This window comes from Giraffa tippelskirchi, chromosome 3 (genome assembly GCF_054371585.1).
Source record: "Giraffa tippelskirchi isolate mGirTip1 chromosome 3, T2T-mGirTip1v1.2.pri, whole genome shotgun sequence".
Classification (NCBI taxonomy): Eukaryota; Metazoa; Chordata; class Mammalia; order Artiodactyla; family Giraffidae; genus Giraffa; species Giraffa tippelskirchi.
Window position 1 is genome coordinate 64516957 of NC_137277.1, and position 27150 is coordinate 64544106.

The 27150-nt window shown below is 43.0% G+C and overlaps 1 protein-coding gene and 2 long non-coding RNA genes across 4 annotated transcripts in view; 1 reads left to right on the top strand and 2 right to left on the bottom strand.

Annotated features, from left to right (window-relative positions):
• The first annotated feature begins 680 nt into the window (after positions 1 to 680).
• On the top strand, positions 681 to 6825 carry AMER3 (APC membrane recruitment protein 3). Its single transcript, XM_081583137.1, has one exon. It carries the CDS (start codon positions 3761 to 3763, stop codon positions 6188 to 6190), a length of 2430 nt encoding a protein of 809 aa, XP_081439263.1. The 5' UTR covers positions 681 to 3760; the 3' UTR covers positions 6191 to 6825.
• Positions 6826 to 14053: 7228 nt separating this feature from the next.
• Positions 14054 to 16692, bottom strand: LOC145543012 (uncharacterized). The gene is made up of 2 exons (XR_014080343.1): positions 15993 to 16692; positions 14054 to 15830 (listed from the first exon to the last, which is right to left on the bottom strand). It is a non-coding gene; the product is annotated as an uncharacterized LOC145543012 (long non-coding RNA).
• A 3486-nt stretch (positions 16693 to 20178) lies between these two features.
• Positions 20179 to 27150, bottom strand: part of LOC145543011 (uncharacterized) — a 55643-nt gene continuing 48671 nt past the window's right edge. For both annotated transcript variants that reach the window (XR_014080340.1, XR_014080341.1), the window contains one exon: positions 20179 to 24815. This is a non-coding gene — a long non-coding RNA (uncharacterized LOC145543011). The remainder of the gene's footprint in view (positions 24816 to 27150) is intronic.

The window sequence follows — 27150 nt, forward strand, 5'->3', positions numbered from 1 at the left end:
TCAAAAATGAAAGAAAAGCATAGAATTACCTTACCAAAAAGAAAAGAAAATTCCAGGCAGTTGAGCTAGTTAGTCATAATGTAGAAAAGCAGCAAATGAAATTACTTCATTTTCTCAATTTGCAACAAGTTCATATGCATGTGCATGCTCTGTGTAAGATGCTTCGAGGGGAAGGTTTCACATGTGGGAAGTCTCTGCCACCACTTTCTTTCTGTTGGACCCTCTTCTGGCTCCTAACTGACCTCTCTGCCCTTTTGCTTCTACTTTACATTCTTATTCACAACTAGAGTGATCTGTTAAAACTAAAAATTGGTCTTCATGGCTGGCAAATAATGGGAGAGTATCTATCAGGTCCCCCCCACCCCCCAAGAGATTGTTTAGCCACAGGATAACAAAGCAGAGTGTGCATTTTTAAAACTGAGAACCAGGACACATATGGTCTCTGCCCTCAGGAAATGAGAGTGCCAGCACCTGGGTGTCTAGATAAATCCTACTGGGCCCCTGAGAATTATCAAGAAAGATGACTGCTCAGCCTGACTTCAGTTGGTTAGTGGATCCTCTGACCACTTAGGGAGTTCCCACCCATGTCACATAATGGACCACAGATTTCCAAAGAGTCAGGATCTGATAAAACATCTTAACATGGAAACTGAATGGACTAAACACACACTGAATTTCAGTGAAATAATCTTTATCATGACTGGTTGAAGTTATTTTCCAGAGTACAGTAAGAAAAAGATTTTTCTAAAACATAAGAAAAGTAACTACATAATCATAACCAATATCTTCAAAATTTCTTGCCATAGAAATTATACTACCTTCAGTTACAATTTTTCTAAGTTTGTGTGAGCTATACTTTTGCTTTTAATCTTCATTTTCCTTTCCAAAATTTCTTACAAAACATATTTAGATTTCCCATGAAGGGGAAATTGAGCTGTTGGTTCATAGAATGTCTATCACAGTTAAGAACACAGGTTTAGTATCAGTCAGTCTTGGGTTCAAATCCTAGCTCTGTTGCCACCTGTGTGAGGGCCAATTCATTGACTTTTCTGGATATTAAATTCTCCTTTGTTAAATGGGGTTACAGCAGTATGTCCCTTATAAGCTTATGGGCTAAGCATTCTGCCTGGTTACCACTATGCTGTGTGCCCCAAAATCCATCAGGGCTGGGCTACAAAGGATTGGGAGAAGTAAGAATGGAGTCTGCAGGTACAGGTTGGGAAAGGCTTGGGCACATGCTACATACTCCCCAATAGGAGGCAGAAAGGTAGCTGACCCACTGTCCAGGGTGCTGCCACCAAGAACTGGGCTATAGCCAGAGCCAAGCCTGGGTTCTGCAACTTTCCCTTGCATGGTGCCTACTCCTTCTGCTCTCCTCTGGTCAGAAGTCCCAGATGTTCCTCTACTGGGGAGGAAGCATTGCTAAGGGCTGGGAGTGGGACAGAGGTGGTGACATTTGCCCCTGTGAGCCTCTGCAGTGCCACCTTTGCCACCTCTTCTCATCCTCTTTGGTTTTAATGTTGCCAGCTGGGCCGGGAGGTAGCCCCTCCGCCCACCTCCCAGACCTCATGCTAAACATTTTTGAGACTCTCTGGAGGGGGCTGGTAAGCTTCTTTGGCAGTGGGTGTGAAAGGCATGCATACTGACAGAGTTACTTGCTTGCACACCTGCTCTATTCCTTCCTCACAGATTGTGGACTAAGGGAGAGTGAATCTAGGTGCTCCCTATGGAGAACCAGAGAAATCAGCCCTAACTCTATAATCTCTCCCTGGTCAAACTGCCAGAAGACCAACTGGCATTTCCTCACTGCCAAGGACATGTGGTGACAGTGAGACAGATGGAGGCTGAGAGCTGGATACCTGTGAGGTCCAGCAAGCCAGGATGGAGGGACTGGCTCTAAGGGGGTGCTCTTCACCCCTGCCTTCTTTTAGTTTGTTTTTTTTTTTAAGAGTTACATTTTATTCAGTGGGAATTTTTAGGACTTTAAGCCTTGGAGGCAGAATCTCAAGTAACCATTAGAGAACTGAAATTGAGAGTGGGAGCTAGGTTATATAGAGGATTTGCAACAAGGGGCAGGTAGTATTAATGTCAAATGATTATGGTTAATTAAAGAAAACTAGATACCCCATGTTAAGGAATTAATGCCTTTCTAGGTATGGGAAGATACAAGAGTCTGGGCTCACTGAAATCATTCCTTTGATATGCACCTCAGCTATTTGAGGCCAATATCCTGTGTGTTAACATCCTGACTTTCCTCAGGGCTCACTGGCTCCTCTTGGAGTGCTGCAATCACTGATGACTGTGACATCCTTTGATTACTGGCACAGTACTGCCTTCTTTTCATGTGTTCTCATGGGTTTCCAAACTCACTCCAAAGGTAATACATTTAAACTAGACCACTGCTTCTCTCCCCCAAACCAGCTCTTAGCACAGGTCACTTCCTTGCCTTCATTCACCTCTCATCCTCTCCACTTCAGCTTTCCCTCTTTTATGATCCCCCTAATGGCTTGTATCCAGGCCTCAGGCTTCTAGACTGTTTGTCTTCTTTATTCAGTTGCTGAATCCTGGTGTTTCTTCCTTTGAAAGATCTTATGGCTTTACTCTCTTTACCATGCTTAGAGCTGTAGCCTCCATCTAGACCTTATCTTCTTATACCTGGCCCATTTTACTGCCTCTTGTGAGTCTTCTCTCACAGAGCCTCTCTCATGGTTTAGTCCATCCTCCACTCAAACATCAGATAAATGGTCTCAGACCACCAAATTCATTATGCCATTGCTTCTACCTGCTCCCTCAGAAGACTTCTATAGCTCTTCATTGACTCAGGGTAAGTCCAGACTCCCCAGCTGTGCCAACAATGATCAACTTGTTAACATTCTTACCACCTTCCCACTCTCAAGTCCAGGGAAGACATCAATAAGCGATTCCAGCATTCTTTCCCATTGAACTCAGACTGGGCATCAGAAACTTTCTCTGGATGGCACTCCAGGTATCAATGTCTGTCAGTTAGGATATGTATGAAAGACAACGCCTGCCTGCTCCTCCAGCTCATGATGTGCTGTGTATGGCCAGTCTGTCCATTCCTGGTCTCATGCTTGTCTCTTCTCTTCCGCTTTCTGCCACATTGCTGTCTCTCTTCTTCTGCTCAAGCTCTCTGTGCACCAAGAAATGCTTGGTTGTGCCTTGCTTGCCTGCTGGGTACATCAGTCCTGAAGGGCATGCATGTGTCTTCCCCTTCCATTGATGACCTACTGCACCCAGCCCTGGAAGCAGATTTCCTTTCAGCTTTGTTGCTTACATGAAGGAAGCAACTTACTTATTGACTTCTCTGCTTCATCCACTCAGAAGGGCCATGATACTCCTTCTAAGGATATGGTGCTATTGGTAGAGTGTAGGGCCTGGATATAGGAGGCTAACTTGCCCAGACAAGCTTTGAAAGGATTCTTGAGTGAGTCACAAGATCACAGTTATAGGAACACCAGACCCTGTCTGCTCTCATTTTGGATCCAACTCTGTGCCTTTAAGCATGTGATCTAACTTCTCTGAGTATCAGTTGTCTACAAAGGCTGGAGCAGTAAGTGTGGGGGTGGGACAGTTCCTATCTCCCTCTCCTCTTGCCTCCACAGAGGATCCAAGCTCAGATGTCAGAGCTCAGCTCCCATGCCTGTGCGAGTGGGGCAGGGGCGGGGTAAGGGGACAGGTTTTCTAGAACCACAAGCCTCCATCCTAGATATTGAGTGTCTCCTGCTTTCCCCATAGCAGCATGGAGCTGAAGAGAGGAAAGACCTTCATCAAATCTAGCCTGCAGATTGACCATGAGAAACCTCCAGACCAAGCAGCGACTGCCCTGACCACAGAGGATACAGTCTCAGTGGGAGGGCAGCAGCTGCCCCACAGTGAGAGGGACCACCAGGTCAGTCCCAGCACCCAGGGATACAACAGATGCTCTGATCAGGAAGCCCAGCCAGACACCAATGGAGGGCCTGCAGCTCTCTGTGGGGCCACCTTCAAACTTGTTCGGAAGGGCAAGAATCTTGACAGTGTGCCCAGGGCTGACAGGGCAGCCACAGCAACAGGGCAGCTGGTGAACAGCGCGAGTTTCCCAGGCCCCCCCAGCAGCCAGCGCATGATCGACTACCGCCACTTTGTGCCCCAGATGCCCTTCGTGCCAGCTGTGGCCAAGAGCATCCCAAGGAAGAGGATTTCCCTGAAACGACCCAAGAAGTGCTTTCGTAACCTATTCCACATCCGCAGAAACAAGACTGAGAATTTGCCCTCACGGGCAACCAAGGGGCAGGGCTTGTCTTCTCCCAAGAGCCCGCCAGAGACTGGAGGGCAGCGAGGCATAGCTTTCTTCCCCTTGGGCGAGGAACTGGGACTGGATGGCCAGTGCCAGGACCTCTCTGACAGTGAGTTTCTGCCTGATTCTTCCTTTGACCTCTGCAGGGCCCTGTGTGAGGACGTGGCCTCACTGAAGAGCTTTGACTCACTCACAGGCTGTGGGGAGATCTTTGCAGATGAGAGCTCAGTGCCATCCTTGGAGCTGAGCGAGGGCTTGGCAAACCATGCCCAGAGACCACAGGCCTCTGACAGCAAGACTTTCAGGGGCCCCTTCCAAGGCAGCGTAGAGCAGCTGGCATCGCCTGCCCAGAATGAGATGTCTGACTTTGCCAAGTTCTGGGATCATGTGAATCAGTCAGTGAAGCAGCAGCAGCACGCCCTGCTAGGCCCGTGGTTGGGAGGCCCCCAGGCATCAGACACAGACCAGCCCAGGCCCGATGCAGCTAGGCTGGCTGAGCTCCCCCTGTGCCCATGCAGGGATCCCCACAGCAGCTCCAAAGCCAGCTCCATAGACACAGGAACCCCCAAGAGTGAGCGGCCAGAATCTGTGTCCACGAGCGATGAGGGCTACTATGACTCCTTCTCACCAGGCCTCGAGGAGGACAAGAAGGAAACCCCGAGCCCAGGCACACCCACAGCCAGCTTCCCCCGGGACAGCTACAGTGGAGATGCCCTCTATGAGCTCTTCTATGACCCCACTGAGGGCCCTGGGAGTCCAAGCCTGGATGATGACTTGTGCATGTCCGAGAGTCTATCGGGGCCAGCACTGGGAGACCCATTGTCCATGTGCAGCTTCCATGTTGGGGCAGAGGAGAACCTGGCTCCTGTTCCAGGCCCGGACCTACTCAGCCAGGGCTTCTTGCAGAGCTCTTGGAGGGGCAAAGAGTGCCTGCTGAAGCTCTGTGACACCGAGCTTGCCATCACTATGGGCATTATCAACTGGCTCCGCCGGGGCCCGGAGCTCCGTGCCTTGCCTGCCTCACCTCTCAGAGAGCCAGCAACTCCCTCAGGAGGACTAGTGGAGAAACCAGGAGCTGGCTCTGAGAAGATGGGCCTGGGTCCACTGAAACTGGAAGGCAGGGGGACCCAGGCTTTAGATGCAGGTAGGATCTCTACAAGCTCTGTACCCAGCAGGAAGGAACTGTGGGCATGTTCAGGTCCCAAGGGCCTGCTTGCTGGAGTGAGCAAGGTTCCAGCCGGGGCCAAGCAAGAGACCAGGTCTTCATCTTGTGACCCCTCTCTGGAGTGTGCGCAGGTCTCTGGGGAGCAAGGGACACAAGGCCACCCTGAAGGCTCATTCTCCTCCGTAGGGTCTGCAGCCACCATGGCAACCAACACATCCAGGAAAAACAAGGTCCCAAACCCATCTGTCTGGCCTGGCTCCCAGGAGCCCAGGCTGCCTAGGAACCTCGGGTGTTTCCAAGGTCCCTGGAGGCTGGGTCCTGGGGGAACCACCATGGATTCAAAACTCACCCTGACAGGCTGTGTGGCCCAGGTGGAAGCCCTACAGATCAACCCAGAATGCCAGTCCCCTGCTGCTCAGCCCCCAAGACAAAACACAGGTAGTGGGCTCTGCAGGAAGCCTCAGGCCAGGGGCCCTGACATTCTGCAACAGAAACAGCCTAATGGCTTCCCTAACCTGGCTGCCTTCTGTGGCCTGCCCTCCCTGGCCAACCCACTCCACATCCCACAGGACCACAGATGCCCAGGCAGGATTCTGGACCTGAGTCAGCTCAGGGAGGAGCCCGCCAAGCTGAATGTCCAGGCCCATGTCTCTGTGGAGGACCAGCCCCTGCAGCTCAACTCAAGGGCTATGGAGGAGGCTGCACAGAGGGACCAGCTGGACTTGTAGTGTGCCTCTGCCTGGGATCACTTGCCAGGAATTCTGGCCCTCACTTCCAACAGCTAGTGAGTCAGTGCTCCCCCTCTGCAAGTGCCCAGAAAACCGCTGCAGCTTTTTGGATCACAAGGGATCCTCTGCAACCAGCAGGAAGTAGGGGCTGCCAGGACAGCACGACTGAGCCCCAGCTTTGGAACAGTTTTGCATCATTGGGATCACATTCAGGAGAGTCTAAGACCCAAATCTCCATCCTTTGTTCCTGATGTGAGGACTGGAGGACTGTATTAGGGGGAAGGGAGTGTCGATATTCAGACAGGCAGGGTGGGGCATTTTAACACGGAGGCATCCATGTCTAACCCCAACAGCTCTGCCAGAAGAGGTCTTGGGAAGCCCAAGGCCAAGGACAACTCCAAAGCTGCCAGTGCTCTCAAAATGTTCCTCACTGATTTCCTCACACACACACACAAATGAACAGTCTAAACCCAGGTGTCTAAACATACCCTTGGCCACTTACCATACAGTATGTTGGAGAGAGGAACTCTGGCTTGAAACTTTCGGGGATGGAAACAGTACATATTGTAAAGGGCACATATTGTGCTGATAAGCCTGCACAAGAATTGAGGGTAATAAATGTGAGTGAAGAATCTGAGACTTGGGTAGAAGCTTGAGACTGGGGGTTAGCTCAGTAGTGTCTACTCACCCCACCTCAGCCTGCTCCTTGCCTCCAGAATGAGCAGCCATAACCTATGGCTTAAGGGCTGAAGGGCCCTGAAGGGCTTCTCTAAGGGAATCAGAAGCAGGACCAGCCATCTTAGCAAGAGCCTTGAACTAGCAGATGCCATGCATTCCTGTGCAACCTTGCCAGGGCTGGTGAGACCCTGGAGACCCTGAACAATGGGTGTTCCCTGTCACAAAACATCCCATACAAGCAATGGTTTCCCCCAATTTACACTAACTGATCTGTGGGTGGCAAGATGCTCTTGGGGAAGAAGCTGTCTGATTCTCCACACTGCCATTTTCACCCTCCATGCTGCCAGCATCCTAGCCTCCTCTTGCAAAGGCTCACTTTTGAATGAAGCTGTATCCCCTAACCCCTCCAAAAAATCACAACATTTGCACAGCACCAAACATTCAGAATCACAAAAGGAAAAGTGGCTTGTATCTCAGGAAGGGCAGGTATCTGTCTGGCCAGCCTCAGAGCAGCAGACCAACAACAAGCTCCTTGACAGGGTCCTCTATGATTAGATCCAGCCTCAGGTGCCCTGTTTCGTTGAGGTACCAGGCCGGGAGAGGGGGGAGTATGCTACAGGCAGCTATGAAGCTGTTTCTTGAAGAGATGCCATGGGCCTAGTGATGAGGGAGGAATTCCAGACAGAGGGATGCAGTCTACCATAGGCTGGGGCCACTCCTGATTGTCTGAGGCTTTGTTTTCAGGCTGGAACATGCTCCGCAGCTCTCATTAGTAACTGTTCCCTGGGGCCTGCCATGCGGAGGCTGAGGGCAGCAAATGGGAGGCTCAAGGGGGCATGACAAGGCTCCTGACCAGGCCCATTGAGACAGGGCACACGGGAGGCCAGGGCCAGCCTTCTTGGGAAGCAACACTTGACCCTTCCTCCTAGGACTGTCATGAGTGACAGTTTTGGGGACCTTGACATGAGCAGGTGATGCACGTCCGCTGCTTTCCTGGTTACTGACGTGGAAACCAAGGCCATGGTGTGGATGTGACTTGCCCACATCATACTCAGCCAGCATGTGGGGCTCAGTTCTTGGCAGACCCCCACTGTGAACACCCTCCTCGAGGCCTCCACTTCTCCCTTCTTTCAGGATACAGATGTCTGGGGCCTCTGGATGCCAGGAGTGCACCTCCCTGTTACTTTGTATTGCACCTGAGCAGAGCGAGTACCCAGTAAATACTGTTGCAAGAATGAAATATCAAAAAGTTGTGCATGGTTTTCTGATTTCTTGCTGCCTGTGGGCCTGGGGTCTAGAGAGCAACAGAGTTGGGTTTAACTTGGTTGAACTTCTGATGAAGACTTCCTTGACACAGTGACTCATGGAGATGTGGAAGAATCAGCCCAGCCCAGAGGTATTGGGAAGGGTATGAACCAAGGTGGTCCCAGGACTCAGGGGCCATGGCAAAGAGGGTGTACAGTGACTCAACAGCAGGGAAGCAGATGTAAAGCCCTGGGCCATGCATACCGGTCCAGTGGCTCTCAATCTGTGGGGGATCTTAGGCAATGCTGGCACCACAGAGATTATCATTCAGCAATCTGAGTAGCAGACCCAGTAGTGGCCTGAGAGACATCTTGCTGGGAGAGTGAAGGAGGCCATGTGATCTTCCTCTTGTGTTCTGTGAGTCAAGGTTCCCTCAGCCCATCTCTTTTTCTGTACCCCACTCTTCAGGCTGCCCTTCCCAGCAAGAGGGATCCAGGATCCAGGCAATGCCAATCTGACTGGGTTCCACAGGCCTCAAGTGTGTCCCATTTGTATGAGGTGATCCACTGGTAGGAAGAGGGAAACTTTGGAAGTCAGTCCTGGGACAGGTGTCTAACCCAGTGATGAGCGTGGAAAAGTTCTGCACAGGCCATTTTTGGAACCCTGGTCAATTTCCAGTCCTTCTATTCACTCATGGCTGTAGAAGTTATAGAAAGTTTTTCTCATGTAAAGTAAAATCCTGAGAAGAAAGCCCAGTTGTCCCCAGATCACAGCTGTGCACTGCGCTTCTGCCCTTCCAACCTTCTGAGGTTGAGTTCAGATATGGGAGGTGCTGGAAGGGATCCAGGCACCCTCGCAGCTGAGCCTGACAGTAGGGTGGCTGGGTGGACCAGGAGGGCAGGGAAGTGAGCAGAAGGTGCTGGAAAGGAGAAGGGGGTGAAGGCGAGCACAGGTTGGGGAAGACCCTGCAAACTACATTGGGGGCACTTCTTACATTTCCTGACTCTTCATTTTATTTATTTGTTTACTTGCTTATTTATTTATTTTTATCAAATGAGGACTAATACACTGAATACAGAACAATGAAAACTAAATTTCTTCTAATTCCTCTCTTACCCCGGTTGTTTTGATTCAAAATCGATTTCCATTCACTACAAGCAATCCAAACAATGCCAAGTGCAGAGCCTCAGCTTCCCTGTCCTTCTTGAAACTGGATGTGTTCTCAGACCCTTTCTGTGCCCATGACATAAATACACATGACTTGCACCTTTTTTTTTTTTTTTTTTACTGTACACTGTTTCATAGACATCTTCCTTGGGCTTAGCAGGCATCAGCAGCATGCAGGTTCTTCACTCTCTTGAACAGCTTGCAGAGCAGTCTCCTGTATGTGGTAAGTAATTGAGACACTCTGCTGTTGATGGATACTCAAGTTAATTTCCCATTTTAGCTGTTACAAATAATACTGCACTTCTTTTTTGCCTAAATGATCTCTCTGAAAGTTCCCTCTGAAAGTCCTCTTCAAAACTATGAAAGTGAAACTTAACAAGGAAAAGATGCATTTTTCTAAATGACCAGTGAATCCTGCTTCCATATCCCTACCCCAGTGCCAAACTATTTTAAGATCCTGGTGTTTTTAATGGCCTGAGCTTCATGCTCATACAAACATACTACATATGCCTTCATCTTTGGAAGGGAGAGGTTGGTTCTTTTGTTATTATGTGTAAGGCCTTGGAATTTGTCATTCTCCTCCTTACAAGAAAAAGGCGGGCAAACTGAAAATCCATAATTTTCTTGACCTGTCATAAAATGAGATCACAGAGCAAATAATTTCTCTGAAGCCTGGAGACACAGGTGCATCCAGAGAACGAGGCAACTGAGACCTGGAGCAGACGCTTCAAGATTATGAAGAACTGGTAGGAGCATTTAGGGGTAATTTTGACAAATTGCTGTGACTGAGTAGGAAGGTATAAGGGGCTTGGCAGTAAATGGGGTGCCCATACATTCATGGCTTTCTTCCAGAAACCATTCTATATTTTCAGGGTGAGGACAAATGTCCCTTCATGGTCCTGGCAAAGAGAGAATAGCCATTGTGAAACCCTCCATAGCCTTCTCCCTAACAGGCCTATGCAAAGGGGAGAGACTTCCTAGGGGGGATATTCTGAGGCCTTTTCCAAGCTGAAAGAAGGGAATTCTACCCAATCAGACATTTCCTGCCTTTGTGTCTCACTTAAGAAAAACATAGACAGGTAGAAAGACAGAAAGAAAGGGATAGTTAAACAGAAGAGGATTCCAAAATAAAAACTGGAAATGGTGAGCCAGAAGGAATTAGGGTTTCAGAAGGCTTTACCCTACCCCAGCATTACAGGACTACAAAAGATTGAGACTGATTAGAAGCTGAGAAGATAAGGGCACATTCTCCCACTTCCAACTAAACCTATCTCCACACTAAAAAGCCTCCAGTAATAAGAACGGTGGATTAAAACTAAAAGAGCTATAAGACAAAGTCTCTCACTAAAGATCAGAACAAAGGGAAGCCACAGAAAAACGAAGGGAAGGAAAAATAAGCCCATTACAGTAATACAAAGCCTCTGGTACTTATGCAAGAAATAAGAAAATAGTCTACCTCTTAGCCAGATTAGCATAAACCTTCACACTAAAAACCTGTTTACTTCAGTACCTGTTACCCTATACAATCTCTGACTTTCAACAGAAAACTATTTGCTAAAGGCAAAAGGAAACAATGTCTGAGGAACAAAGATATTGCCAGAACTAGTCACAGGTGTTGGAATTATCACATTACAGATTATAAAATGAGTGAGTAATATGCTAAGAGTTCTAATGAAAAAAGTAGACAAAATGCAAGAGCAGGTGATAATACAGCTGACAGGAAAAATTCCAAGAAAGAAATCAAAAGAAACTGTTAGACGTCAAAAACACTCTACATTAAATGAAGAATCTCATAAATGAGCTCATCAGTAGACTCACCATAGCTTAGTAAAGAATCTAAGTTTCTGATCTTCCCCGGGGGTCCAGTGGTATTTGTCCCCTGCTGATGCAGGGTACATGGGTTCAATCCCCGGTCCAGGAAGATTCCACATGCCGTGGAGCAAGTAAGCACATGCACCACAACTACTGAGTCCAGTGCTGCTATAATTACTGAAGCCTATGTGCCTACAGTCTGTGCACCACAAGAGAAGCCATCACAATGAGAAACCCAGGCATCACAAGGAAGAGTATCTCCCACTCACCACAACTAGAGAAAGCCTGAGCACAGCAATGAAGATGTGGTGCAGCCAAAAATAAATCAAAATAAATAAGTTTTAAAATTTAAAAATAATATTAATAACCTGTGAGTTTTATTAGAAAATACCTGAGACAAACAAAAATGAGACACAATATACAAAACTTAAGGGATACAGAGAAAGCAGTGCTAAGAAGAAAATTTATTGCTGCAATGCATATGCTAAAAAAGAAGAAAGATCTCAAATTAATAGCCTAACTTTATATTCATAATTTAAGGAACTAGAAAAAGAAGAAAAAACTAACCCAGACCCAGCAGGAAGAAAGAAATAATAAGCCTTAGAATGGAGATAAATACAATGCAGAAGAGAAAAAAACAGGAAAAAAGTCATCAAAATCAAAGTTGGTTCTTTGAAAAGATCAACTAAGTAGACAAACCTTTAGTTTAGACTGAGAGCAAGAGAGAGAAGACTTAAAAGTATTAAAATCAGAAATAAATAAGTGGAGACATTACCAATTTTATAAAAATAAAAAAGATAATAAGAGAATGCTATGAACATTTATATCAACAAAATTGCATAATCTAGATGAAATAGACAAATTCCTAGAAATATACATCTATCAAAAATGAACCGTGAAGAAATTAAAAATCTGAGTCGAATAGATCTATAACTAGCAAAGAAACTGAGTCAGTAATTTTTTAAAAAACCTCTCAGTAACAAAAGGCTCAGGACAAGATGACTTAACTGGTGAATTCCATCAAATTTTCAAGGAAGATTTAACATTAATTACCCTGAAACTCTTCCAAACCTTTGAAGAGATGGGAACAGTTTGTAACTCATTCCATGAGGCCAACACTACACTGATACCAAAGCCAGACAAAGATACTACAAGAAAAGTACATATCAATATTTCTTATGAATATATGACACAAAAATTCTCAACAGAATAGTAGCAAACTGAATTCAACAGCACAGTAATAAGATTAAACACATCAAGACCAAGTGAGTTTTGTTCCTGAAGTGCAAGAATGGTTCAATATATGAAAAACAAAATATGTAATACTATGCTATTAATAAGATGAAGGAAAAAAACATATGATGATCTCAATTCAAGCAGAAAAAACATTTGATAACATCCAGCAGCCTTTCATGATAAAAATACTCAGGACACTAGGAATAGAAAGAAATATCTCCAATACAATAAAGAGAATCTATTAAAAACTCACAGCTAACATTACTCTCAATGGTAAAAGACTGAAACTTTTTCCTAAGATTGGAAATAAAACAAGGATGCCCACTTTCACCCTTCTATTGGACACATATTGGAAGTTTTAGTCAGAGCAACTGGCCAAGAAAAAGAAATAAAGTACATCCAAATTGGAAAAGTAGAATTATGTCTGTTTGCAGACAAAATGATTTTAAAAATTCTAAAGACCTACGAAAAAACTGCTAGAGCTAATAAATTAATTCAGCAAAGTTGAAGGATAAAAAAATCAACAAATATCAGTTGAAATTTTGAAAATACACTAAAAATGAACAATCCAAAAGGGAAATTAATAAAACAATTTTTAGCATAAAAATAAAATACTTAGGAATAAATAAAACCAAGGAGGCAAAACAATCATACATTGAAAATAAATGCTGGAGAGGGTGTGGAGAAAAGGGAACCCTCTTACACTGTTGGTGGGAATGCAAACTAGTACAGCCACTATGGAGAACAGTGTGGAGATTCCTCAAAAAACTGGAAGTAGAACTGCTATATGGTCCAGCAATCCCACTGCTGGGCATACACACTGAGGAAACCAGAATTGAAAGAGACACGTGTACCTGAATTTCATCGCAGCACAGTTTATAATAGCCAGGACATGGAAGCAGCCTAGATGCCCATCAGCAGACGAATGGATAAGGAAGCTGTGGTACATATACACAATGGAATATTACTCAGCCATTAAAAAGAGTACATTCGAATCAGTTCTAATGAGGTGGATGAAACTGGAGTCTATTATACAGAGTGAAGTAAGCCAGAAAGAAAAACACCAATACAGTATACTAACACATATATATGGAATTTAGTAAATCGGTAAAGATAACCCTGTATGCGAGACAGCAAAAGAGACACAGATAAATAGAACAGTATTATGGACTCTATGGGAGAGGGCGAGGGTGGGATGATATGGGAGAATGGCACGGAAGCATGTAAATTACCATATGTGAAACGAATCGCCAGTCCAGGTTCAATGCATGATACAGGGTGCTCAGGGCTGGTGCACCGGGATGACCTGGAGGGATGGGATGGGGAGGGAGGTGGGAGGGGGGTTCTGGAAGGGGAACACATGTACACTCATGGTGGATTCATGTCAATGTATGGCAAAACAAATACCATATTGTAAAGTTAAAAAAAATAGATAAATAAACTAATTTAAATTAAAAAAAGAAAATTATAAAATATTGCTGAAAAAAATTTAAGACACAAATAAGTAGAAAGATAACTTATGTTCATGGACTGGAAGATTTATTAATTTATTTTTAGGAATTGAATTGAATCTGTCTTTATTATGAAAAGTATTGCTCTTTGAACAATATAACGTGTTCAAGTATTTAAACACACGCTGTTTTCCAATTATTTAGGTTCTCTTTAATTTATGTTTTATAGTTTTCATAGTAGGAGCCTTTCACTTTCTTGATTAATTCTGAAATATTTTATGTGATTTAAAAATTTTTATTGGAGTAGAGTTCATGTACAATGCTGTATTAGTTTCGGGCATAGAGCAAAGTGAATAAATTATACATATGCATAAATTCACTCTGTTTTAGATTCTTTTCCCATATAGGTTACTATGGAATATAGAGGAGAGTTCCCTGTGCTGGGCTACCTGTGTTATATAGCAGCTTCCCACTAGTTATTTATTTTACACATGGTAGTATATATATGTCAATGCTACTTTCCACATTCATTACACTCTCTCTTGCTCCTGCTGTGTCCGCAAGTTCCTTCTCTACATCTGTGTCTCCACTTATTCCCTATAAATAGGTTCATCAGCATCATTTTTCTAGATTCTATACATATGCATTAATATATGATATTTGTTTTTCTAACGTACTTCACTCTGTATAACAGACTCAAATTTGTTCATTTTATGGCTTGAGTAATATTCCATTTGGGGCTTCCTTGGTGGTTCAGTGGTGAAGATTCCGACTGCCAATGGAGGAGACGCAGGTTCAATCCCTGGGTCAAGAAGATCCTCTGGAGAAACAGATGACAACCCACTCTTGTATTTTCACCTGGGAAATCCCACAGACAGAGAAGCCTGGCAGGCTACAGTCAATGGGGCTGCAAAAGAGTCAGATGCTACTTTGAAACCAAACAACAAAACCAATATTCCATTATATATATGTACCACAACTTCTTTATCTATTTGTCAGTGGACATCTAGGTTGCTTCCATGACCTGGCTAATGGAAATAGTGCTGCAATGAACATTGGGTCCATGTGTCTTTTTGAATTGTGGTTTTCTCAGGGTATATGCCCAGAAGTGGGATTGCTGGGTCATATGATAGATTTATTCCTAGTTTCTAAAGAATCTTCATACTATTCTCCATAGTGGCTATATCAGTTTACATTCCCACCAACAGTGAAAGAGGGTTCCTTTTCCTTCACATCTTCTCCAGTATTTATTGTTTGTAGATTTTTTTGATGATGACCACTCTGATTAGCATGAAGTGAAACCTCATTGTAGTTTTGATTTGCATTTCTCTAATAATGAGCAATGTTGAACATCTTTTCATGAGTTTGTTAGCCATCTGTATGTCTTCTTTGGAGTAATGTCTGTTTAGGTCTTTTTCCTACTTTTTGATTGGGTTGTTCATTTATTTGATTTGAGCTACATGAGCTGCTTATATATTTTGGAGATTAATCCTTTGTCAGTTGCTTCATTTGCAATTATTTTCTCCCATTCTGAGGGCTGTTGCTTTATCTTGATTATAGTTTCATTTGCTGTGCAAAAGCATTTAAGTTTAATTAGGTCCCATTTGTTTGTTTTTATTTCCATTACTCTAGGAGGTGGGTTCAAAGAGGTTCTTGCTATATATCTTCTAAAGTGTTCTGCCTATATTTTTCTCTAAGGGTTTTATAGTTTCTGGCCATACATTTAAGTCTTTAATCCATTTTGAGTTTGCTTTTGTGTATGGTGTTAGGAAATGTTCTAATTTCATTCTTTTACATGTAGCTGTCCAGTTTTCCAGGCACCAATTATTGAAGAGGCTGTCTTTTTTCCTTCGTATATTCTTGCCTCTTATGTCAGGGGTAAGATCCCCATAAGTGCAAAAGCTTATCTCTCAACTTTCTATTTTATTCCATTAGTCATATTTCTTTTTTTTTAAATTAATTTATTTTTTATTAAGGATAATTGCTTTACAGAATTTTGTTGTTTTCTGTCAAACCTCAACATGAATCAACCATAGGTATATATATCTCCCCTCTCTTTTGAAAATCCCTCCCATCTCCCTCCCCATCCCACCGCTCTAGGTTGATACAGAGCCCCTGTTTGAGTCTCCTGAGCCATACAGCAAATTCCTGTTGGCTATCTATTTTACATATGGTAATGTAAGCTTCCAAGTTTCTCTTTCGATATATCTCACCCTCTCCCCACATCCATAAGTCTATTCCCTATGTCTGTTTTTCCATTTTTGCCCTGTAAATAAAATCTTCAGTACCGTTTTTCTAGATTCTGTATATATGCTTTAGAATACGATGTTTATCTTTCTCTTTCTGACTCACTTCACTCTGTATAATAGGCTCTAGGTTCATCCACCTCATCAAAACTGACTCAAATGCATTCCTTTTTATGACTGAGTAATATTACATTGTGTATATGTACCACAACTTCTCTATTCATTCATCTGTCAGTGGACATCTAGCTTGCTTTCATGTTCTAGCTATTGTAAATAACGCTGCAATGAACAGTGGGATACATGTGCCTTTTTCAGTTTTGGTTTCCTCAGGGTATATGCCTAAGAGTGGGATTGCTGGATCATATGGTCGTTTTATTCCTAGTTTTTCAAGGAATCTCCATACCATCTTCCATAGTGGCTGTATCAATTTACATTCCCACCAACAGTGTAAGAGCATTACCTTTTCTCCACACCCTCTCCAGCATTTATTGTTTGTAGACTTTTTGATGATGGCCATCTTGACCAGTGTGAAGTCATTGTAGTTTTGATTTGTATTTCTCTAATAATGAGCAATTTTGAGCATCTTTTCATGTGTTTGTTGGCCATCTGTATGTCTTCTTTGGAGAAATGTCTGTTTAGGTCTTTTTCCCACTTTTTGATTGGGTTGTTTGTTTTTCTGGTATTGAGTTGTATGAGCTGCTTGTATATTTTGGAAATTAATCCTTTGTCAGTTGTTTCATTTGCTATCATTTTCTCCCATTCTGAAGGTTGTCTTTTCACCTTGCTTATACTTTCCTTTGCTGTGCAAAAGCTTTTAAGTTTAATCAGGTCCCACTTATTTACTTTCATTTTAATTTCTGTTACTCTAGGAGGTGGGTCATAGAGCATCTTGCTTGATTTATGTCATCAAGTGTTCTGCCTATTGGTCTATATTTCTGTTGTTGTTCCACTACCATATTGTTTTGATGACTGTAGCTTGTAGTATAGTCTGAAGTCAGGTAGGTTAATTCCTCCAGGTCCATTTTTGTTTCTCAAGATTGCTTTGGCTATTCAGGGTCTTTTGTTTTTCCATAGAAATTGTAAAATTTTTTGTTCTAGTTTTGTGAAAAATGCTGTTGATTTAATAGATATTGCATTGAATCTAAGGATTGCATTGGTTACTATTATTTTCACAATATTGATTGTTTCAATCCAAGAAGATCATGTATGTCTCCATCTATTTGTGTTGTCTTTGATTTCTTTACCAATATCTTATAGTTTTATGCATACAAGTCTTTTGTCTCTTTAAGTAGATTTATTCCTAGGTATTTTATTCTTTTTGTTGAAATGGTGAATGGAAATATTTCCTTAATTTCTTTTTCTGATTTTTCATTGTTAGTGTATAGGGATGCAAGTGATTTCTGTGTATTAATTTTGTATCCTGTGACTTTACTAAATTCATTGATTAGCTCTAGTGATTTTCTCATGGCATGTTTAGAGTTTTCTATGTATAGTATCATGCCATCTGCAAACAGTTTCTATTACAATCTGTGTTCCTTTTATTTCTCTTTCTTCACTGATTGCTATGGTTATGAGTTCCAAAACTATACTGAATAACAGTGGTGAGAGTGAGCATCCTTATCTTGTTCCTGATTTAAGAGGAAATACTTTCAGTTTTTCACCATTGAGAATAATGTTTGCTGTGGGTTTTCCAAATATGGCCTATATTATGTTGAGGTAGTTTCCTTCTATGCCCATTTTCTGGAGAGTCTTTTATCATAAAATGGTGTTGAATTTTGTCAAAAGGTTCTCTGAATTTATTGAGATGGTCATATGGTTTTTAAGTTTCAGTTTGTTAATATGGGCCATCACATTGATTGATTTGTGTATATTGAAGAATCCTTGCATCCCTAGGATGAACCTCACTTGATCATATTATATGTATTCTGCTTGCTAGGATTTTGTTGAGCATTTTTTTTTTTTTCCCAAAGCCAGCATGACTTCTATTTATTTTTTATTTATTTTTTTTTAAAAGAAATATTTATTGAGCACCTGTTGTTGTTTAGTCACTGAGTCATGTCCGACTCATTGAGACCCCATGGACTGTAGCCCGCCAGGCTCCTCTGTCCATGGGATTTCCCAGGCAAACATACTGGAGTGGGTAGCCATTTGCATCTATGTTCTTCAGTGATGTTGGCCTGTAATTTTCTTTGTGTGTGTGTGTGTGTGTGTGTGTGTGTGTGTGTGATATCTTTGTCTGGTTCTGTTATCAGGGTGATGGTGGCCTCATAAAATGAGTTTGAATTTTCCTCCTTCTAAAATTTTTTGGAAGAGTTTGAGCAGGATAGATGTTAGCTCTTCTCTAAACATATGATAGAAAACATCTGTGAAGCCATCTGGCCCTAGGCTTTTGGAAGACTTTTGATCACAGTTTTTATTTCAGTGCTTGTTATTGAGTTCATTTTTTTCTATTCCTTTCTTGATCAGTCTTGGAAGTTTATACTTTTCTAAAAATTTGTCCATTGCTTCAATGTTGTCCATTTTATTGGCATTTAGTTGCACATAATACTCTTATGATCTTTTGTATTTCTGCATTGTCTACTATAACTTCTCATTTTTCATTTATAATTTTAATGATTTGAGTTTTATCCTTTTTTTCTTGATGAGTCTGGTTAATAGTTTCTCAAATTTGTTTATCTTCTCAAAGAATCAGCTTTTGGTTTTACTGATCTTTCCTATTGTTTTCTTTTTTATTTATTTCTGCTTTGATCTTTGTATTTCTTTCCTTCTACTACCTTTGGGAATTTTGTTCTTCTTTTTCTAGTTGCTTTAGGTGTAAGGTTAGATTGTGTATTTGATATTTTTCTCGTTTCTTAAGGTAGATTTCTATTGCTATGAACTTCCCTCTAATGCTGCTTTTGCTGTGTTCCATAGGTTATGGTTATTTGTGTTTTCACTGTAATTTGTTTCAAGATATTTTTTATTTCCTCTTTAATTTATTCAGTGACCTCTTGGTATTTTATAAGTGTATTGTTTAGCCTCCATTTGTTTGTGTTTTTAACAAATTTTCTCCTAGAACTGGTATACAAACACATAGCATTTGTGGTACAAAAAACTGCCTGATACCATTTCAATTTTCTTAAATTTACCAAGGCTTGATTTGTGACCCCAAATGTGATCTATCTTAGAGAATGTTCCATGTGTGCTTGAGAGAAAGTGCATTCTACTTCTTTTGGGTGGAATGCCTTGTAGATATCAATTAGGTTCATCTGGTCCAATTTTTTATTTAAGGCTTGCATTTCCATATTTTCTCTCTGAATGATCTGTCCTTTGGTATGAGTGAGGTATTAAAGTTCCTACTATTAAGTTACTGTCAATTTCCCCTTTTATAGTTGTTAGTATTTGCCTTATATTTTGATGTACTCTTTTGTTGGATGCATATATATTTATAATTGTTATATCTACATCTTGGATTGGTCTTCGATCATTATGTAGTATCCTTCCTTGTGTTTCTCAATGGTTCTTATTGTAAAGTCCATTTTATCTGATATGAGTATTGCTGCTCATGCTTTCTTTAGATTTCCATTTGCATAGAATATCATTTTTCCTGTCACTCATTTACAGTCTGTATGTGTCCCTAGGTCTGAACTGGGTCTCTAGTAAACAGCACATATATGGGTCTTATTTTTGTATCCATTCAGCCTGTCTGTGTCTTTTGGTTGGAACATTTTATCTATTTACATTTAAAGTAATTATTGATATGTATGATGCTTTTAGTTGCTCAGTCATGTATGATCATGTTAACATTTACTTTATTGTTTGAGTTTTTTTTTTTTTAAGTCTTTTCTTTATCTTGTGTTTCTGTTGTGTTTCCTGTCTAGAAAAGTACCTTTAGCCTTTGTTGTAAACCTCGCTTGGTGGCATTGAATTCTCTTAACTTTTGCTTGTATGTAAAGGTTTGATTGCTCCTTCCAATCTGAATGAGATCCTTGTTGGGTAGAGTAATCTTGGATGTAGTTTTTTTTTCCTTTCATCACTTTCAGTATAACCTATCACTTCTTTCTGGCCTGCAGAATTTCTGCTGAAAGCTCAGCTGTCAACCTTATGGGGATTCCCTTTTATGTTATTTGTTGCCTTTTCCTTGCTACTTTTAATATTTGTTCTTTGTGTTTAATTTTTGTTAGTTTGCTTAATATGTGTCTTCATGTGTGTCTCTTTAGGTTTATCCTGTATGAGACTCTCTGGGCTTCCTCAACTCTAGTGGCTTTACCATGTTATGGAAGTTTTTCACTAAAATCTCAAGTATTTTCTCATATTCTTTCTTTTTCTCTTCTTCTGGGACCCCTATGATTTGAATATTGGTGTACTTAATGTTGTCCTACGTGTCTCTGAGACTCATTACTTTTCATTCTTTTTTTCTTTATTCTGCTCTGCTTCTGTTATTTCCACCATTTTATGGTTGGATGACATCACCGACTCAATAGACATGAGTCTGAGTAAACTCTGGGAGTTGGTGATTTGCAGGGAGGCCTGGCGTGCTGCAGTCCATGGGGTCGCAAAGAGTTGGACACGACTGAGTGACTGAACTGAACTGAGCTTATGTTTGCATGCTCAGTCATTTCAGTCATGTCCAACTCTTTGTGACCCTATGGGCTGTGGCCCGCCAGGCTCATCCCTCCTTGGGATTTTCTGGGTAAGAATACTGGATTGGATTGCCATACCCTCTCCAGGGGATCTTCCTGACCCAGGGATTGAATCCATGTCTCCAACAGCTCCTGCACTGCAGGAGGATTCTTTACTGCTGAGCTATCAGGGAAGCCCCATTCCAGCTTATACTTGCTTTCAGAGTCCACAGCTGCCCTCAAAGCCCACAGCCTCAGAAGTGGGAACATTCATTTTTTATTCCAATATTCTACAGATTCATGGTTTACCAAGCCAGTTGTAAGGATTTAATCCACTGCTCCTATGGTGGTACTAGCAAATTTCCTTCCTCTCTTTTGGACACATAGCCTCTGGTGCTCACTTTGGGTTTTGGTCCCACCTCTGTTTGTAGGCCACCCTCCGTCATCTGTTCCCCATCCAGACAAGAGGGTGTGAAAGAGTGGCTGATTACAGCTCACTTGCTCAGTTGGGCCAGGGAGACGGAGCGTTATGGCAGACACAATTGAGATGTGTGAGGAATGCCTGCGATGGCAGAGGCCTGCACGGAGTTGCTACAGCCTATAGCGTGTTGTGAATTGGCTCCAGGTTGTGGGTTCCTCAGGAGTGCCAGGCTGCACAGGCTCCAAAAATGTGTTGACAGTGATTTGAGTCTGCTCACAGCTTGGTGGCAGCTCCAGCCTCCATCAGACCCACCTCTGGGATTGGGAACAGCAGCTGCATCTTGCCCCTCTCTGGCACTGTTACAGGCAGATGTGGCAGCTGGCATGTCCACCTCTGGGACTGGAGAACACAGCTGTGGCTTGCTGCACTTCTGACACTGGTGCAGTGGAGGCAGCAGCTGGGCTGCCCACCTCCTGGATCAGAGACTGCAGACACAACTTGTCCTACTTCTGATACTTGCAAAGGTGATACCTTGCCACCTATGAGTGCACAGGATTAGAGTGTCTGAGCGATAGTGATGTCTTGCCTCTCTGGCAGGTGCAGGGTTTTTCCTGGATTCCCTCAGCTGTGTCATACTAGCACCCTCAGATTTTCTTCACAGCAGTCAGCCCCAGTCCTCTCCCTGGGGTCTGACCTCCAAAGCCTGAGCCTCAGTACCCAGCCTTTACCTGCCTCAACGGTGAGCAGACAAGCATCTAAGGCAGGGAGTGCTCTGGTCAGCAATGATCTCTGTACAGAATTCTTTCCACTTTGCTGCCAACATACCTGCCGCTGTGCTCTCCTCTGAGGCTCCGAAGCCCCTTCCCATCCTTGTCCGTGAGGGGTTTCTGAGTGTGTGCAGAAACTTTTACCCCTTCACAGCTTCCTCCCAAAGACTGAGGTCCGATCTTGATTCTTTTGTCTCTTCTTTTTCTTATTTCTTTTACCTTACCCCATTATGTGGATTAGCTTGCTTTTTTGGAAGTCTGAGGTCTTCTGCCAGCATTCAGTTCTCTAGGAATTGTTCCAAAGTAGATATATTTTTGATGCATTTGTGGTGAGGAAGGTGATTGCTAAAGTATACTCCTTCACCATCTTGAAGGTCTGGCCTCGTAAAATTTAATATTGCCAAAATGACAATGCTACCGAAGCAATCTAGAGATTCAATGCAATCCCTAAGAAAATCCCAATAGATTCTTTTTTGCAGGAATAGAAAAATCTATCTTGAAATCCACATGGTATCTTGAGGGATCAAAAATAGCCAAAACAATTCTAGAAAGAACAAAGCTGGAAAACTTATACTACATAATTTGAAAACTTACTAAAAGGCTACAGTAAACAAAACAGGTGCTATTGGCATAAGGACAGACATGTAGGTAAATGGAATATGATAGAGAGTCCAGGAAAAAGTCTTCACATATTTGGCACCCTTTCAAAGGAATGTCAAAACCATTCAAAGGAGAAAGGACCATCTTTTCCACAAATCATACTGGAAAAATTGGATACCACAGGCAAAAGTATAAAGGTGGACCTTAACCTTATCAGTTCAGTTCAGTCGCTTAGTCGTGTCCAACTCTTTGTGACCCCATGAACCTCACTCAGCACGCCAGGCCTCCTAGTTCATCACCAAATCCTGGAGCCTACCCAAACTCATGTCCATTGATTTGGTGATACCATCCAACCATCTCATCCTCTGTCATCCCCTTCTCCTCATGCCCTCAATCTTTCCCAACATGAGGGTCTTTTCAAATGAGTCAGCTCTTCACATCAAGTGGCCAAAGCATTGGAGTTTCAGCTTGAACATCAGTCCTTCCAATGAACACCCAGGACTGATCTCTTTTAGGATGGACTGGTTGGATCTCCTTGCAGTCCAAGGGACTCTCAAGAGTCTTCTCCAACACCACAGTTCAAAAGCATCAATTCTTTGGCACTCAGCTTTCTTTATAGTCCAACTCTCACATCCATACATGACTACTGGAAAACCATAGCCTTGACTAGACGGACCTTTTTTGGCAAATTAATGTCTATGCTTTTTAATGTGCTGTCTAGGTTGGTCATAACTTTTCTTCCAAGGAGTAAGTGTCTTTTAATTTCATGGCTGCAGTCACCATCTGCAGCGATTTTGGAGCCCAAAGAAATAGTCTGCCACTGTTTCCCCATCTATTTGCCATGAAGAGATGGGACCGGATGCCATGATCTTAGTTTTCTGAATGTTGAGCTTTAAGCCAACATTTTCACTCTCCTCTTTCACTTTCATCAAGAGGCTCTTTAGTTCTTCTTCACTTTCTGCCATAAGGGTGGTGTCATCTGCATATCTGAAGTTATTGATATTTCTCCCGGCAATCTTGATTCCAGCTTGGGCTTCATCCAGCCTAGTGTTTATCATGATGTACTCTGCATATAAGTTAAATAAGCAGGGTGACAATATACAGCCTTGACGTACTCATTTTCCTGTTTGGAACCAGTCTGCTGTTCCATGTCCAGTTCGAACTGTTGCTTCCTGACCTGCATACAGGTTTCTCTAGAGGCAGGTCAGGTGGGTCTGCTATTCCTATCTCTTGAAGAATTTTCCACAGTTTATTGTGATCCACACAGTCAAAGGCTTTGACATAGTCAATAAAGCAGAAATAGATGTTTTTCTGGAACTCTTTTGCTTTTTCGATGATCCAGCAGATGTTGGCAATTTGATCTCTTGTTCCTCTGCCTTTTCTAAAACCAGGTTGAACATCTGGAAGTTCACAGTTCATGTATTGCTGAAGCCTGGCTTGGAGAATTTTGAGCATTACTTTACTAGCATGTGAGATGAGTGCAATTGTGCGGTAGTTTGACCATTCTTTGGCATTGCCTTTCTTTGGGATTGGAATGAAAACTGACCTTTTCCAGTCCTGTGGCCACTGCTGAGATTTCCAAATTTGCTGGCATATTGAGTGCAGCACTTTCACAGAATCATCTTTTAGGATTTGAAATAGCTCAACTGGAATTCCATTACCTCCACTAGCTTTGTTTGTAGTGATGCTTCCTAAGGCCCACTTGACTTCACATTCCAGGATGTCTGGCTCTAGGTGAGTGATCACACCATCATGATTATCTGGGTCATGAAGATCTTTTTTGTACAGTTCTTCTGTGTATTCTTGCCACCTTTCCTTAATATCTTCTGCTTCTGTTAGGTCCATACAGTTTCTGTCCTTTATTGAGCTCATCTATGCATGAAATGTTCCCTTGGTATCTCTAATTTTCTTGAAGAGATCTCTAGTCTTTCCCATTCTGTTGTTTTCCTCTATTTCTTTGCACTGATCACTGAGAAATGCTTTCTTGTCTCTCCTTCCTGTTCCTTGGAACTCTTCATTCAAATGGGTATATCTTTTCTTTTCTCCTTTGTATTTTGCTTCTCTTATTTTCACAGCTATTTGTAAGGCCTCCTCAGACAGCCATTTTGCTTTCTTGCATTTCTTTTTCTTGGGGATGGTCTTGATTCCTGTCTCCTGTACAATGTCACGAACCTCCATCTGTAGTTCATCGGGCACTCTGTCTATCAGTTCTAGTCCCTTAAATCTATTTCTCACTTCCACTGTATAATAGTTAAGGATTTGATTTAGGTCATATCTGAATGGTTTGGTGATTTCCCCCTTCATTTTAAGTCTGAATTTGGCAATAAGGAGTTCATGATCTGAGCCACAGTCTGCTCCCGGTCTTGTTTTTGCTGACTGTATAGAGCTTCTCCATCTTTGGCTGCAAAGAATATAATCAGTCGGATTTCAGTGTCAACCTTATACGATACACAAAAATTAATTCAAAATGAATAAAAGAGAATTGAGTCAAATGTAAGAAGATGTAGAGTTTACCTTTCCCCACATATTCATCAAAAATACATCAAGAGGGCTTCTCTGGTTGTATAGTGCTTCAGAATTCACCTCTCAATTCAGGGGACATGAGTTCAGTTCCTGTTCCAGGAAGATACCACATGCCAAGGAGCAACTAAGCCCATGCACCACAACTACTGCTCATGTGCTAAAACTCCTGAAACCCACATGTCTAGAACCCATGCTCTACAACAAAAGAAGCCACTGCGATGATAAGCACACACACACTACAATGAAGAGTAGCTCCTGCTCACCAAACCTAGAGAAAGCCCATGAGCAAAAGAGACCTAAAACATTCAAAAAAAAAAAAAAAACAAATATTTAAAAAATTAGTGTCTTAAAAAAAGAATTCATCAATAAATGAAACAGTTCTCAGAAAGCACCTGCTAAACACTAGCAGAGAACCTCAGACACCTAAAGGATGAGAAAGGTCCCCACATAACTGGGTAGGACCAAAGAAAGAAGGGAAAACGATGAGAAAGGGAAGCAGGGCAGAACCCATACCCCTGAGGGGGGATCTGAAGAAAAGAAGAGGTTCTTGCAACCTGGGAAGCCCCTCATCAGCAGACAGATCATCTGGGACAGAAGGGGAGCTTTGGGGCTTCAGAGGAGAGCAAAGCAACCAGTGGCAGGCAGGACTGACCTGTATAGAAGGTCCAAGCCACAACACTGTGTGTCCCAGCTTGAAAAGTGTGTCCATCAGTGTGGATGGGGGCTGCGTGCTGGAATGTAGGATTTGGAGAGCAGATCCAGGGAGAGGACTGCTCTTGGTTCTGAGGAGACAGCCTGAGGGGACAGGAGAGAGGAGTTCCACAGCTAGGAATGCTCATGGAGGAAGCCCTGACAGCCATAGAAATGAAGCACCATGGTTAAGTTACATGCAAAGGAAGGGGCCACCATTGCATCCTCTCTCCCCATGTGCCAGCCCCTGATTCCCAGAGTACTAGGAAGGGCTCCTGAGGTACTAGGAAGCCAGCTCTCCTGAACCTGCAGCTGCTGTCTCCTCCACATGTCCTGTCCCCCCTGAGGCTGGCTCTCTCATGCCCATGGCTGCCAGCCTTGTGTCTCCCTCCACCCCTGCATGCCCCATCCTGGTCAGGGCTGGCTGTCTTGAACATGTTGCCACTGGCTCCCCCCATGTGACCCATCCCCACCATGGGAGGCTCACGTGCTCCAAGAGCAGCCTCTGGAGCAGACACCTGTGAGTGGCCCACACACTGTGCTTTTATCGCTCAGTCATGTCCGACTCTTTGTGACTGCATGGACTGGAGCCCGCTAGGCTCCTCTGTCCATGGGGATTCTCCAGGCAAGAATATTGGAGTGAGTTGCCATGCTCGCCTCCAGGGGATCTTCCCAACCCAGGGAACGAGCCCAGGTCTCCTGCATTACAGGCAGATTCTTTACCATCTGAGCCACCAGAGACGTCTAAACTTTTTTCTCAAATCCTGTCCCAGCTCCCTTATACCCATTATCCATGTAAGTGAAATTAACTGCTATGAATCTGTCCTGTCCACTCTGTATCTAATACCTAAAAGAGTGCAAGAAATGTTATGAACGTTCATTAAATATTTGTTCACTGAATGAATGAATGAATATCTTAACAATAGAAGATGGCAGTGAGTTGTGACTGGGACAGAGATAATGGGTCTTCTCTCTGAGAAAGATTTTTCTAGGAAGAAATCATATATCAATCACCAAAGAAGCTAAAAGTGCATTAAGAAATTTTTGATGAAACTTAATTAATGTGTTAGAGTATCTGCCTGTCCATAACCCCTTCTGGAGACATACTTATTTCATTTGGGGGTTGGGGACTACAGGATCTGGGCCATGCACACACAGTGGTGGAGGTGAAATTACAGCTGAGTCCCAGGGGCCATGCAACTAAAGAAGAAGAGCTGGAATCTTTCCTCACAGCTGTACAAACCTGAGAATTACATCACCACAAACAGCTTTTTAATCTCATTCCCTGTAGAACATCTGAACAGTCATCAAGTGCTCTTGCAGCCAAGATGGGTCTAAGTTTAGCAACTGTGGACTTGTGAGTATGTACACACAGGATCTGAGCTGCCCCCATAGTGCCCACAGTGAGCCCAGATTCATGATTACTGCAATTCTGGGACCTGACTTTGGTGGATCTATGCTGGTAGCCTGGTGAAAATAGCACCCAAGTGACACCAGGGCCAATTGCCAGAACGCCCAGGTTC

Coding starts and splice junctions, on each gene's coding strand:
- AMER3 (XM_081583137.1), top strand. CDS start 3,761: ATGGAGCTGAAGAGAGGAAAGACCTTCATCAAATCTAGCCTGCAGATT.